At 38.7% G+C, this 14118-nt stretch overlaps 2 protein-coding genes across 3 annotated transcripts; one reads left to right on the top strand and one right to left on the bottom strand.

Annotated features, from left to right (window-relative positions):
* Positions 1–1103: 1103 nt before the first annotated feature.
* Positions 1104–6994, bottom strand: get1 (guided entry of tail-anchored proteins factor 1). 2 transcript variants are annotated; one of them, XM_035434272.1, is made up of 6 exons: positions 6827–6994; positions 6508–6630; positions 4973–5138; positions 4199–4266; positions 3480–3594; positions 1104–2565 (listed from the first exon to the last, which is right to left on the bottom strand). In XM_035434272.1, the coding sequence occupies exons 2-6, from the start codon at positions 6610–6612 to the stop codon at positions 2492–2494; spliced, it is 528 nt and encodes a 175-aa protein (XP_035290163.1). In that variant the 5' UTR covers positions 6613–6630; positions 6827–6994; the 3' UTR covers positions 1104–2491. The 2 variants fall into 2 exon arrangements, with proteins under 2 accessions (XP_035290163.1, XP_035290162.1); XM_035434271.1 differs by lacking the exon at positions 6827–6994 and having other exon boundaries at positions 6508–6817.
* Positions 6995–7126: 132 nt separating this feature from the next.
* si:ch73-1a9.3 (non-histone chromosomal protein HMG-14) lies at positions 7127–10583 on the top strand. The gene is made up of 6 exons (XM_035434273.1): positions 7127–7324; positions 8746–8772; positions 8957–8986; positions 9083–9118; positions 9327–9452; positions 9594–10583. Exons 1-6 carry the CDS (start codon positions 7307–7309, stop codon positions 9642–9644), a joined length of 288 nt encoding a protein of 95 aa, XP_035290164.1. The 5' UTR covers positions 7127–7306; the 3' UTR covers positions 9645–10583.
* The last annotated feature ends 3535 nt before the right edge of the window (positions 10584–14118 follow it).

The following is a 14118-nucleotide window of genomic DNA, read 5'->3' as shown; positions in this document are numbered from 1 at the left end:
AATAAAATCTGATTTGATTTGAACTTCCAGGTCTAAGGGTTGTGTTCAGAAAACACAATGTGAAGCAACTCCTTTCTTCTAAGTTGTACTTCAAATTTTAACAGTAAACTGAGCCTTAATAGTTTGAAAGTGTCAGTTGATAATAAAACCGCCTGCAGTTGTAAATACATTTTTTGGACTGGTAATATTTATTTAAGACCATCGTGAATATTAACACAATATTGGATATTGGAAATATCGTAATACAATTTTTAGGCCATATTGCCCACCCGTTTCAAGAGAATACTAACTTGAACCCGGACTAATTTTATCTGTATTGAACAATGAAAGTGTGAAGCTCTGTTTTAAGTCTCACCAGGCCATAGTGCATATGAACTGAAGGTGGCAGAATAACTGTTCAAGTCACCTATGAATACCAATTCAGAGGCCCACACAGGTACTCATATTACTACTGACTTTCAAAACAGCTTCCAGGAATCACAATATTTTGAACTTCCACTGGTGGATAATCCCTTTTTCGCGAGTAGATGGATTCAAAACAAGGAGTGACACATTTCTTACAGGAGGAAAAAGACACTAGTGTTGTGTTTATTTGCATCCTCAAGACAACTTTGTGGAAGTTCCCAAAGCACTCAAAAGACACATTGTGCAGTAAAGTCAGAGGCATTGACAAATTTCACCATCTTACATGGCTGAGTTATGATTAACTTGCATTTATTTAAACAGTCAAAATATTATTATGCTTCTTTTGCTTCACTTATTTATACATTATTTGTTAATTGGGGGTTATACAAAATAAATAAATAAATAATTAGGACAAATACACCACACACATATATACTGTGTGTGTGTGTGTATATATATATATATATACACACACACACACACACACACAGTAAATACAAACACACACACACACATATATCCATCCATTCATTATCTAACCTGCCTATCCCTGGTCAGGGTCGCAGGGGGTGCTGGAGCCTATACCAGCATGCGTTGGGCGAGAGGCAGGAATACACCCAGGACAGTTTGCCAGTGGTTTGGCTCTGCACTCTGCAATTTTAATTTGTAATAAAACCATTCACAGGTGGTACAAAGTGCACATTCTCAGCTTTTATTTAAGGGTATTCTTTTAAGTAAATTTTGGTTTGACCATGCAGAAATTACAGCACTTCATATGCAGTACTTAGTACTTTGTTGCATATCCCTTGCATGCAATGACGGCTTTAAGTCTGTGACCCAATGACATCACCAGGTGCTGAGTATATTCTCTGGTGATTCTCTGCCAGGCCTGCACTGCAGCCATCTTCAGCTCCTGCTTGTCCTGGGGGGCAGTCAAGAGTTTTTAGCTTTGAAAAACACCGTTGCTGCCTTAACAGTATTTTACAGGATCACTGTCTTACTGTACAGTGAAGCGGGATTAGGAGGGATTTGGTTGAACTTGAGCAGATAAGATGCTTCTGTACATTTTCATCTTGATTTCATTCAGCTGCTGCTATCAGCAGTTACAGCATCGTTGAAGACAAGTGAGCCAGTATCTGTGACTGCCATACATGCCCAAACCATAATACCCGCCACCACCATATTTCACAGATGAGGGGGGAGGGGGGGCTTTGGATAATGGCATTTCCTTGTGATACAATGATACAAGTGCATCTTGGTCCCATCGGTCTACAAGACCTTTTCCCAGAACTCTGCGGGCTCTTTTCAGTGCTTCTTAGCAAACTGTAACCTGGCCAGAAACCCGTCTTTGTGGCTGACTAGGTTTGCATGCTGCAGTGTAGCCTCAGTAGTTCTGATCGTGAAGACTACTTTTGACAGTAGGCAATGACACATCCAGGCCAGCCTGCCTCCTGAAAAGTGTCTCTGGTCTGTTGGGCTGCTGTTTGGGTGGTTTTTCTTCATTATGGTGACCATTCTTTTGGGCAAATAGAATGAAATGGGGGCGGGGGGGGGAGTATGTATAAACAGTGCTGTCATTTCTACAGTGATACCCATACAAGTTTACCTATAAACTTGAGAACGTGCACTTTAACCACGTGGGAATAGTTTCATTACAAATCTAAAATTGTAAAAAATAAATAAATAATTTTTTTGTCCCAAACATTATGGAGCTAACTGTGTGTGTATATATGCATGTATATTTATACACACACACACACGTATTCATACACATTTTTTGTTTTTTCTCTACGGGAAACAGGAATTTTCCCCCACCAATCTCATTTCAACAAATTGTTCCTAGAAGAAATATTCTGGTCAATGCTGATATGTCCTGAAGCATATTGCTCAGATTATCATCAATATTTTGTGTATATTTTATGTACTGTTGAAGTTTGTATATTTTCAAGTCAGCATGAGATGAACTGAACAGAATAATTTAATGGCAAATTTTTTAAACATGAACAGGAAGGAATTACTTTTTCACAATACCCATTAATCATTGATCTTTGAACACTGTAGAAAGCAGAAATCAAGTCCAGTTTCTTCAACCCACAGCCTGCAGAACGATCGCCACTACCTTGTTGCAAACCACAAGCCAGGTTGTGATTCCCACTCCACCTGAAACAAAGTCGAGAGACCTAATAACCATCATGTGCAGTGTTTCCGGACCGAGGATACGTGTGTTAAAAATGTACAATTTGCAAAGGATTAATAATTATTTATCAACCTATTCATAGTTATTTATAACAAATCAAAACAGAAATATGAAACCAATATGCCATTCAAAACAGGCGACACAAGATGATTTCTTTAATGCACAGAAGCAATGGCCTATCACTGCTCGATCTGCAGGTAATCTGCAGATACTGCTGTGCAAGCAGACACACAGAAATAAAAATGTACCAATGGAGAACTTACTTCAAACCCCTTTTAAGGGAAGGGATTCATTTCAAGCTCCAAAGTCTCCAGAAACGTGGAATCACAATTGACTTAAAGTTTGGGTTAAGTGTTCGGGAGAAATCTACCCAAGTCACTTTTCACTTGAGGATTGAACAATAAAAAAAAAGCTGGACAAAATGAGGCTGGTAGACATCTAGTGAAATTCAGCTTTAAAAATGTTTTTTAAAGACATACTTCAAATATACATATTTTGCCAAAGTACATAAATGTGCCATTCTGAAACGTTTCCCCTTCTAAACAAGGGCTACCATAATCAGGGCTTACCCCCAAACTCTGCCCTCTCCCCTGACATCCGTACCTCAGACTCACTCACCTACTTCAAATCACACCTGAAAACCCACCTCTTTTCCCGAGCCTTCCCTAGATGTCTGTCTTCCACCTCTGTCCCCCTCCTACCACCACTGGTCTCACTGCATTTTATGTATTGTTTGTTTTTTTATCATATCTTTGTCAGTTTTTTATTTATTTTTATAATTATGCTTGTACCCTGGTTTTTGTTGTTTCTTCCCTGTGTTGTAAAGAACCTTTGAGACTATCAAAAGCGCTATATAAAATATTATTATTATTATTACCTGCCACTCCAGATGGGAAAGCGACCAACCGCTCCAGAGGGGCAATCCACTTACTGGGAAGAACTGTCACTGGGTCGGCATAGTACTTCCAAATCAGAGAGATCATCAATGCAGCCTAGTAAACAGAGCACAGTACCTTCTCATACGATAACTCGGCACAAAAACTACAGTACTGTAATGATATGTGTGTTAATAAAGTTAATAAAAATAACTGCAGCTAAGGACTGGAAAGGTTTTGACAGGAGACAGAAGGTAGTGCAGAACATTTGTAATTCAAGAACTTGGCAAACTAGCAAGCTTCACTAGCTAGCTCACTAAATGTACCATCCACACTGATGTCATCTTTTCATAAAACTTCATAAAATCTTTTAAGAGTGGGTAAAAGGTGTATCCAACAAACATTTCCAGGGCCACATTACTATTTTTACTACAATTGCTATTTTTCTAGGAATGAGGCAGCAGTGCTACCACTGTTAAATAACTAAAGATTGTGGAGGTGGGGGGGGGGGGGGGGGGCATTTATGATTGCACAGGCAGGCACAGTCCTATGGCAAGGTCTTAGCACATAGGAAAGTTATATGGCTTAATTCTGATATTGAATGTCAAGGCAGCCATTTTCAACATCATCAATATCCCTCCTCTGGAGGACCTGCCACAGTTCTGTATACTTCTTTTTTTATTTATTTCACATTTTCAGCAAAGGTTACATTCAAACTTACCTGGAGAACATAATACACTATATTCACCACCCATTTAATTTTGGCCTGCTGAGCTGTTCGGGACTTCACTGGAAAAAAGAAAAAAAGAAAAACAATTTCTAATGTCAGATATAGTTAACATGTTGTTTCTTAATACATATTAATCCATAAAGCGAAAAAAAAAAACGTGTTCATTATTTTAATAACCATTCTCAGTAATTATTCAGACTTAAATATTATATTATGCATAAACAAAAATGGAAATGTTCTCGCTTCACAATACATTGTAAGGGCCACCAGTTTGTCTCCCCTTGTTTCCTTGCATCATACTTCAGTCGTCCACCAGCTAACCTCTTTATATGCATTTTTATCTGTACGGGAGTGTTCAGTTGGTTAGAGGTCCGTGTTCATCACTATCCTCTGCCAATTGATTTGGCACCTGTGGGCTACACACTAAAGCCACGTACAAATTAAGATCTTCCTCCGACTTAAGTCCGCAGAGTGAGTGAAACAGCGGGAGACACCACGTGTTTCAGAGGTGAGCCATGGAGGCCTACACTCTCCCAAGTCGGCAGGACGGTTCCTACATGAATGTCACTGTGGTTGCAGACGATTAGCCGTTCCAAACCAAGGTGAGAATTAAACATGCTTAGCCCCATGCTGGGTGCCAAATAAAAAAATAATAATTTAAAAGGCAAAACAATCAAAGCAGCATATATTGAATAACTTTGAATTTGTCCACAGCATTAGCCAAAAAAAAAAAAAGGCTACTTGTAAAAGGGATACGAGTCTTACCATGGGTCTTTAACTTGTCAGTCATCTTGTTGATCCTGCGCTCCAGTCGTGCATATCTGGCAAACTCATCCATCATACTTATGGAGGCGAGTTCCTGCTTCATGCCTTGGATCTCTATCCTCATTTCCATCTCATGCTCTGCATCCTTTTGAAAGACCTTGGACAGCTTTAATGGAAAGTCAAAAGAAAAAAAAAAGTTCTTCTTATTCAGTGGTTCCCAGCCTCGATCCTGGGCACCCCACATACACCCCAAAGGCCACATTATGTCAAAAAAGCTAAGCATTCTATGGAGAACCAGTCTGATGTTAAAGTTGTGCTTATTATGCCATATTGCAAGCAAATATATGAAAAGAGGAAACAAAATTATTTAACTGCTCAAATGAAAGACTGAGGTGAATCAATACGCTCAATACATGGACACATGGCCACTAAAACTAACAATTTGGTAGATAATGAAGAATTCAAAAACAAAACAAATGATAAAAAGCCAAACCCGCATTGTGTTAAGATGTTTAAGGGAAAAAAGTATGAACAAACTGAAACGTGTTGAACAACCTAATCAGGAGCCAATTCACCTAATTTGATCTTTAAAAATAGTGTAACCCATAAGCGATTGTTCGCAATAGAGCACAATGCGAGCACAGTATTTTTTATTAATCTTGAAGGTTCTCAGTTAAAGGTAATAGGTATTTTCTCTCAGTAACAGCAACTGTAGGTCTTAAACTTCGGCCACGTCCAAAAGGGCTTAGCCTACTTGCCTATTATCAAGTAATACTAAGCAAGACCGCAGTTTTAGACACGGCCTTCCTCCTATATTCAAATTTTGAGCCAGAAGAGCGCCCCTTGCTCCAACTCAAGGAATAGTTCGTTATGTGTGTATCGTTACATGGAGAATTTCGACAAAATTTACGTTATAATCGCAGTTTAGAATTCGGCATTTGCAAACACATCCAACAATAAATAGTCATATTATTAACTAGGCTAGCTAAAATATTAACAAAAAACTAAGCTCGCTAGTTCACAGTTCTAAGCGTTTGCTTAGAGCGGTTTGCTAGTTTGAGCAGGGATGGCTTTGAAATGTATCTAACGATACAATACCAGACTACAAAGAAATTGATTTTGAATTGTAAATGGTATCGCCGTCGCTGGCTATCTATTTTAATTTCTGCTCCGTAGCTTAAGCTGTCCGAATTTTTCGACTTTCTGTGCTAGGTGTAGCTACATGATTCAAAATCAGCAATTCGGAGGGACACAGACGACATTTAAATGTGAAATGACCAATGTTAGCGCGAAAAAAAGGCTCCAAATAACACCACATTGACATGCGGCCATAGTTTGCTCATGAAATTGTATAGCCCATTTTATTTCATGCCACAGTGGCAACGTACTCGCCCACTGGAGAATGAGTGGAGGTAGCCTTAAGATGATGCAAAGTGAACGTTATTGACCACTTTAATTACACCCAGACCCTGAAAGTCTTGCTTGTTTTGCTGATAAAACGTTTCCCTGTGCCGTAAGCTTAACAACATACTTACGAAAGAAGATATAGCTGGTAACAGTGTTTTGACGAGATTGCATATAAGCACAGATCCCAGCACCAGAAACCAGACGTACCCTGCCGCCATTTTTTTCCTTGTCATCAACAGCCACACTGCCTGCTGAAGTAAGACAAGGAAGCACACCCTCTATATCTGCTGCGATTAGCGATTGATGTTTACTTGCAAGCTATGGTTGGTATGTGCTATACAGAGAGGTTGCAAATATATTATTTAGCCTACATGGGCTGCATAGGCAAAGCCATCAGAATAGAGAAATGTTGTAGTTGAGAAGGCTGTCAACATGTGGCTGACTTACGATAAACCTTTCGTAGCTTTAATGACAAAATCTAGGTTTCATAACAAAATAAACACCTGGCGGGCATATGAATAAAACTTAACATTCAAAAACCTCCCCACACCCTCATAAAATCTTCAAACGCAAAATAAACATTGGACCGATTGGCAATGGCACCTATGCATACCAATACAGGTAGGCTATCTTTGCTACGATTTTAAAATATTTTGACGAGTCCTAAGGCCAATCAATGGCAACTAGGGGCGGAGAGTAGGTTGCCCGTAAGGTTCGTGCTCTAATGGATAGAATAGAGAAGGAGGGGGGAACAGAATCCAATCCGGTTTGAGCTAGTTTTTGTTTCGATGGAACATTAACGTTTTGCTATACTGTGATAGAAGGTACTGTTTGAATCTTTTAGTGAACATAAGTACAGTATTTTTCGGCGTGTCTGGTCGGAAACAGTTTGCTGTATTTTCCGTTTTAAAATACAAGATAACAGCCATGCCTAAAAGAAGCAAAGTAAGTACAAATATTGTAATTTAAAAAAAATTATATATATATATATATATATATATATATATATATGCATTCGTGTAATATTTGCAAACATCCCATTTTTAACTTTGCACTGCATGCAAAGACAGCTTGCAACATTTTCATTTGCATGCGTGTTTAAATAAGGTTTTGCTGTACTTTGTGCAGTCAGGGGGGTTTAAATGTGTCCTGTTTTGATTCGGAAAGTGGCGCCTTTTATTCGTCTTTGTGCTGAGATTTGTATCGTTTTTCTGACATTGATTTAAAATTACAAGAGAACGAAACGTCCTGTTTTGCAATGTTGAGTATTGTTTACGAATGAAATGCAGAGTAATCGTTTCAAACAAAGGGGTGTAACACTGCGTTGCTTGGTTGCGATTTGCTGAAATAAAGTTGAGAAAAATGCGACCCTGTGCTGGAAAAGCAAATTGCATGAATTGATTCCTGATGCACCGCATCAATAAAAATGCATGTGTGAAATCACAAATACAATTCACGGTTTGTTGTCTAATATGGAGACTAAATGTTTGATACAATTTAGTCCCTTGCAATGGTGCGCATGTATCGCACGACTCCTCAAGGCTCTTAGAAAAGGGCATAAAAGTCTTGTGTCATGGCTGCCCTTGTATGCAAGAAGAACATTAGCTAGCGGAATGGCTGCTACATGCTGTCCCTGTGTTTTTACTGCTCACAGTTTGAAGTTGTGAAAACATTTAACACATTGAACCATTTTTTAAACATACTTTCATATTGTGCATTCATTTAGCTGAAATGTAGCGTTGTATATAGGTTATTTGACATGCATTCAATGCATTCGTGTCTGTTGCTGGGGCTAGTTTTGTGTTATGCAATGGCGATTCTACGACATCACAGCGCCGCTCTTGTTGCTGAGGATTCTAGTATATTCTGTAGCCATTTGGAGGATCGCTGAGGATCTCGGAGTTCGAAATTCGAATGAATGGCGGGAGTGTTTTGTGGACTACTTGACGTAGCAATGGATACTGTAATGTAGACCAGCAATCCCCCCGGTCTTTTTTTTTTTTTTTTTTTAAACCACTGAATGAATACGTAGGAGTAGGCGGGGCAGTATTTCCCTCCTCTTTTGAGTACAGACTGTGCATGGCACAGTCTTCCTTTGATAGCCAATCAGAACATTTTTATACAAGAAGAAAATTAGGCTACATGACCAAATTTCTGCTTTCGTAATGAAAATAGAACCAGGTGAGGATCATGCCATTGCTGAAATTGCAGCCATGCCAGGATGTATAACTCCTGCCTTGCTGACCGCCACCTTGAGATTGCGTAACTCTGCAGTGTGTTACTTTTTAGCCCCTCCCCTCCATTACACCACCCCCTCTCTGTGCCCAAAGGGTCTGCTGAACTTACCAAATTCTTGTTTCCAACAGGCCAACAATAACACTGAAGCAAATGAGGTAAGTGATGCAAAAATCGCAATGAGGCCATTTTGACCACACTTCTCCTATTTGTGTTTTATTTAGCATTGCACTAATTTATTAAACTGTAAGAGAGCAGCCATTTTAAACCTCCAGTCAACAGATTGTGATAGGTGCGACAGATGTTTTTCTGATTTGATTTGTTTGCCCCCCTTTTTTGTAGCCCAAACGGAGATCTCTGAGGTTGGTAAACGTAAGTACACTCTCTGTTACTCTTTTTTTTGTGCTAAGTGGAAATGCTTGTAGTTTTAAAACCTTGTTAACACTTTTTTCTTTTCTTTTTTGGAAGAAACCCAATTCCACCCAAACAGAGCCCAAGCCAAAGGTGAGTGATCATTATCATTAATATGCCCACTTAACTTCATATTTGAAGCAGCTGACTTTATGGCCACCACTGTCTTTCTCATGTTGCTGTTGCTGACAGTAGTAGGGCATTTATGTCCAAAGTATTAAGAGATAAAAAATAAAAAAAATTACGTCAAGGCTTTTCCACTTTAATTGGAGGATGTTCACGTCTGCTTTTGTTCACGCAGAAGGCACCGGCAAAACCCAAGAAGTCGAAGGAGGTGGAAAAGGCTAAACCAGAGGAGGAGCAGAAGAAAGAAGAAGTCCCTGCCGAGAACGGCGAAGCCAAACTTGAAGAGGAGGCTGAAGAAGAGGTGAGTGTATCTATGGCAACATGTTAAGACGGGACTATATGTGAGGGTAACATTTTTTTTTATTTGAAGGAAGAGAAAAAAGTTTGCTGAAACTGGGTTCCTTAAACCTGTATTAATCGTGTGCATCCGTTTTACTTTCAGGCACCAGCAACAGAAGAGGAGCCTGAACAGAAAGATGAGGAAGCCGAATAACATCATTTCCACATCCTTTTACCAGTGCTCCCTGTACCTCTTTTTCTTGTACAATTCAGGGGAATATTTTTATCTACTATTTTCTAAATGCAGGTTTTTTAGTAGTATGAATGTAGAAACACATTTTTTAAAGGAAAAATATGTTTGGAGAGGGATTCCACCACATCCCACATTTTTACATCTCTGGAAAAAAATATGCTCATTGTAAATGTCAGCGGTTTTTATTTTCAAAGGGGGGGGGGGGGGGGGAGTGGAGCAGGTTGCAACATTGAAAACATGCAAGGTGTCATTTTCAGGAATTGATTGTACAATGAAAGCTTGCCTGAGAGGAGAGTAACATTCCATAGGCTATATGAGGGACAGTATATGTAACCTGTATTGTATGAGGGTTGGGATGAATTATTCAAGGGGTTATACATTGTTTATAATGGGGATGGGAGGGAGTTTTAGAATGTTTTTAAGCTGTGTTACATAAATGTTAACTCTTGTATTCATGCAGATTTCTGTTTAATAAACCTGTTCCCTAGTACTGAAGTTTTCCCTGTCAGGCTTGTGCATTGTGTGTATTGCTTTTGTCTCTGTTTGGTGATAGCATTTGCAATAACCTTGTATTCCTGCTGTGAAAGGGTTTTCAAATTTTCTATTTACAGTGTGTAATGGTACATTTGTGGGGATGGTAAAATGGAATATATGATTTTAGCAAAGCTAATGACATGCATAACAGTGTTTAACATACCGGTGATAACTATTCTCTGTAAGGACATTGACAAGCAAATGACTGTACCTTAACTTGAACTGTCAAGTGAACATACCAGCAGTAGCAATATTCACATGTGGGTTTAGGTAAGCAGTACAAATGTAAAGTTTTTTTCTTTTCTTTGTTTATAGCTGTATATGTGTACTGATTCGTATAAACAAACCAATAAAAACTTGGTTGTACTTTTGTGTTTTTTGCCTCCCGTGTTCAGAAATAAAAAGTACTCTGTCATACAAATTGACTACCAAATCCGTTAGACTGAAGTGACCATCTTATTGAGGTGATTGTACGTGATGTAATACTGTGGTTCTCAAAACTCGGTCCTGGGTCCGTTGTGTATGCTGGTTTTCGATCCAACTACAATTGCAATCCAAAGATTTTAACAAGCTGTTAATTTTTTTGTGATTTGGTCCATCCATTATACAAATTGGGATGACAGGGATGCCATCCCGCCAAGTTACGCTTTGGCGGGGCATGTCCCATACCTATACAGCACAGAGAGTTTGGCACTTTTCAGGGTTCCCCACATGAATAACCACAACAGCCACAGACACTCAGCCCTTAAAAACATTAAATTCTGTACATTCTGACCCCATTTCAACAGACAGAATTCACAAACAACTTCACATGTCCACACAATAAAGCCCCAAACTAAGGGGATTTTGCGTTTTCTCCTTCTCATTCTTATTTTTCCTGCTGCCTATCCTATAAAATTACCCAAGTTCAAACCTCGTTATGTTTTTAAAAGGTATTTTAAACGATTTGAAGAGCAAGCATTTCTGCATGATCTGTATAATAGTAACACTGGCAGAGTCAGTTTAATCCATGATGTTGAGTCTGCATGGGAAGTTTTTCATAACTCTTTCATGTCGATTTGTAATAAGCATGCCCCTATAAAGAAATTCAGGATTTCTGGGAGGGACAACCCTTGGTTCATGAAGGAACTATCTAACCTGATCAGGGAAGGAATGCCTCCTGGGCCAAGGCTAGATCCACTAACTCCCCTGCTGACTGGACTGCCTTTAGATCTCTAAGAAATAAATGCACAATCTGACTAGGATATCCATGCCAGAATATTATTTAAAATCTATTTTGGAAAATCTTAACAATCCCACTAAATTTTGGAAACAGATAAAATCATTGTCACGTTCCAATTCCACTTCAGGCCTCCCTGAACGCATTTTGACTCAACTGAAATTAAGAGCAAGGATGATATTGTTGGGTACTTTAATGAGCATTTTATATCTGCTGGTTCTGTTTTTAATACATATGCAGCAGGGCCTTAGAGCTCTAATTCCAGTTTGGTGACACCTCTATCCTGAACGACTCACCTTGGGACCCCTTTGTTTTTAGACCAATTTCTTGTGTGGAGATCTGTAAAGCTTTGAAAGCTATTGATCCAAAAAAGTCGTCTAGACCCGACAACTTGGATCCTTATCTGTTAAAGCTTGCAGCTGATTTTATTGCTGAACCTATTGCTCATATTTTTAATCAGAGCCTCCAGAATAATTCCATCCCCAAAATCTGGAAAGGAGCCTATGTTCTCCCCTTATTGAAGGGTGGGGACCCTTCGGACTTAAACATAAAAATATAATTATATTTCTTCACTTGGCTACTGTAGAAAATGTTCTTATCAGCAAATGCCACGTTTCTACATTCATGTTACCTTGCCCTGTTCTCTATCTAGCCACACAAACAATTACTACATCTGTACAGTCTGCAACTCCCCATTAAAACATTACATTTAAAATCATGACTCAATCATAATTATAACTACTAGTACTGAACATGAGAAAAGCACATCAGTGCAATAGATTTCATACACATTATCACACTTTACTTCACCCACCACTTTAATGACTGATGTATTATACCGTCCGTTACATAGGCCTATACCGTTCCATAAGGAAACTCAGCTTGCTCATGGTCACTTCATTTACTTTGCACTATAGTCTGTGATCATGTCAACCTTCACCTACATACCCACTCTGCTGAAAACATACTGTTTCAACTACTCAATTTCATCACTTCTCATTTCTCTCGTAATTTGTTATTTTATCATATGCAAAGCTTGCCGGGACATATGCGTCTGCTCCTATTCTCCACTATCAAGTCGTCCGGTTGTTGTGGCATCATAGCGAGTCTCCCTTTGCGCATTGAAATAAAACCTTTTCAATTGGAAAGTGGACCTCGGTGTGTTACTTCACCTTTCCTGACCTGGTTCCACAAGGGAGAAGCTTTGCCAAAACTGTCGGCCTATATTCTGTTTTAAGCCAGACATTTCGTGTAACCTCAAGTAACTCAACTCAAGTAGCCTACTGGTGGGTGGTTCACCATTGCCATGCTTTATATTGCTTTATTAGAGGAGCAATGCAAGAGGAAGTGGAAATACCTGAGGGACAAATATACAAAAGAGAAGTGGTTCAGAAGGCGTAGTCAACAGAGGAAATGGAAGTTCAAGTCTGTAATTTATAATGAAACATCAGAAAGCAGTGCTGAAAATATTGAGTCTCTGCTGCTTCTTACGGTGTCATCATCAGTTGAGGTAGGAGTAGCAAATGTCAGGCACACAGTAGTGTGTGTAGGAGATCTACAACTGCAATAGCATCTGTCTACACAAACTACTCTATCACAACTGATTGCTCATATCTCTACTGATTAGAGAGAGGCATTAGAGAGGTGGACTCTGAAAACCTTTCAGGTTAAAAATCTTCTTAACCTGGCATACAATTAACGATACCCTTTTCTACTCCTTTTAATTATTTATTTAATTATTTTATTACATTTTCTTTTTATGTTTTATTCATTGTTGTGATATGGTTCATTGTGATTTGGTTTTATTCTGATATTGTGGTATGACTGTGTTGATCTGTCAAAGCACTTTGGGCTACATACTCTGTATGAAAGGTGCTATATAAATAAAATTATTATTATTATTATGATTATTATTATATTTTTCCTTAGGACTGTGGAGGACAGACATTCACCCCCCACAGCTTGTGAATCCCCCCACCCAGTACTAGTCCAGCAGTGTCCCCCACTACGAAAACCCCAGTCCTCCCCCCATACCTCCAAAGAGAACAAGAAATGCACACAAAGACAGGATCTTGAAGATGAGCACATGACAGATTAGACTATCAGTGCCATTTGTTCGCTGTGGTTAATAAACCTATATAAGAAGATCAGCACTTTTGTATGAGCCTAGAACCTGCCATTAAACGTATACCTCCACCAAAAAGGAGGCTGAATTTCAAGATTAATTTTAAGGTTCACACTCAGAGTATTATTTTTTGAAATGTTCTTTCAAATAATCTTTATGCAATGACATTGATTTCCCACCATCTATCATTTTTCAAGTCCCACTTCTCATTGGCTGTCCATAAGATTCATACTTTTACAAAATCAATTTTGCAGAATAGACTTTCTCTGCCCATGAAAAATGTCCCATTGATCTGAACAAATGATAACTATCCTCCCTAATGATAACAGATAATTGGACTTTGGTTTTTAAAAGACGCAATTAACCTCAAAGGCTAGCTATCTGCACAGAATGCCAGAACAGTGGAATGTGCTTGGTGCACAATAATAGTACGAAGAAATCATCTAAATGAAATTCATTTTTATTCACAAAAACAGTCATATTTTGCAATGGTTTTTTAAAAAATTGATTGCTATGTTGTACTTTCAAAATCTAGAGTTACATAATTGTAAATTAGA

Source organism: Anguilla anguilla, chromosome 9 (genome assembly GCF_013347855.1).
Source record: "Anguilla anguilla isolate fAngAng1 chromosome 9, fAngAng1.pri, whole genome shotgun sequence".
Taxonomy (NCBI): Eukaryota; Metazoa; Chordata; class Actinopteri; order Anguilliformes; family Anguillidae; genus Anguilla; species Anguilla anguilla.
Note: the sequence above shows the minus strand (reverse complement) of the source record. Positions and strands in the feature narration are given on the sequence as shown.

Bases quoted from the DNA above. Each gene is read 5' to 3' on its own strand.
- get1 (XM_035434272.1), bottom strand. From the start codon at position 6,612: ATGACAAGGAAAAAAATGGCGGCAGGGTACGTCTGGTTTCTGGTGCTG. The intron at 5,139-6,507 runs GTAAGTATGTTG...TTTCCATTAAAG, and splicing joins TACCAGCTATATCTTCTTTC to CTGTCCAAGGTCTTTCAAAA. The intron at 3,595-4,198 runs GTAAGTTTGAAT...TCTGTTTACTAG, and splicing joins TAGTGTATTATGTTCTCCAG to GCTGCATTGATGATCTCTCT.
- si:ch73-1a9.3 (XM_035434273.1), top strand. The intron at 8,773-8,956 runs GTAAGTGATGCA...CCTTTTTTGTAG, and splicing joins ATAACACTGAAGCAAATGAG to CCCAAACGGAGATCTCTGAG. The intron at 8,987-9,082 runs GTAAGTACACTC...CTTTTTTGGAAG, and splicing joins GATCTCTGAGGTTGGTAAAC to AAACCCAATTCCACCCAAAC.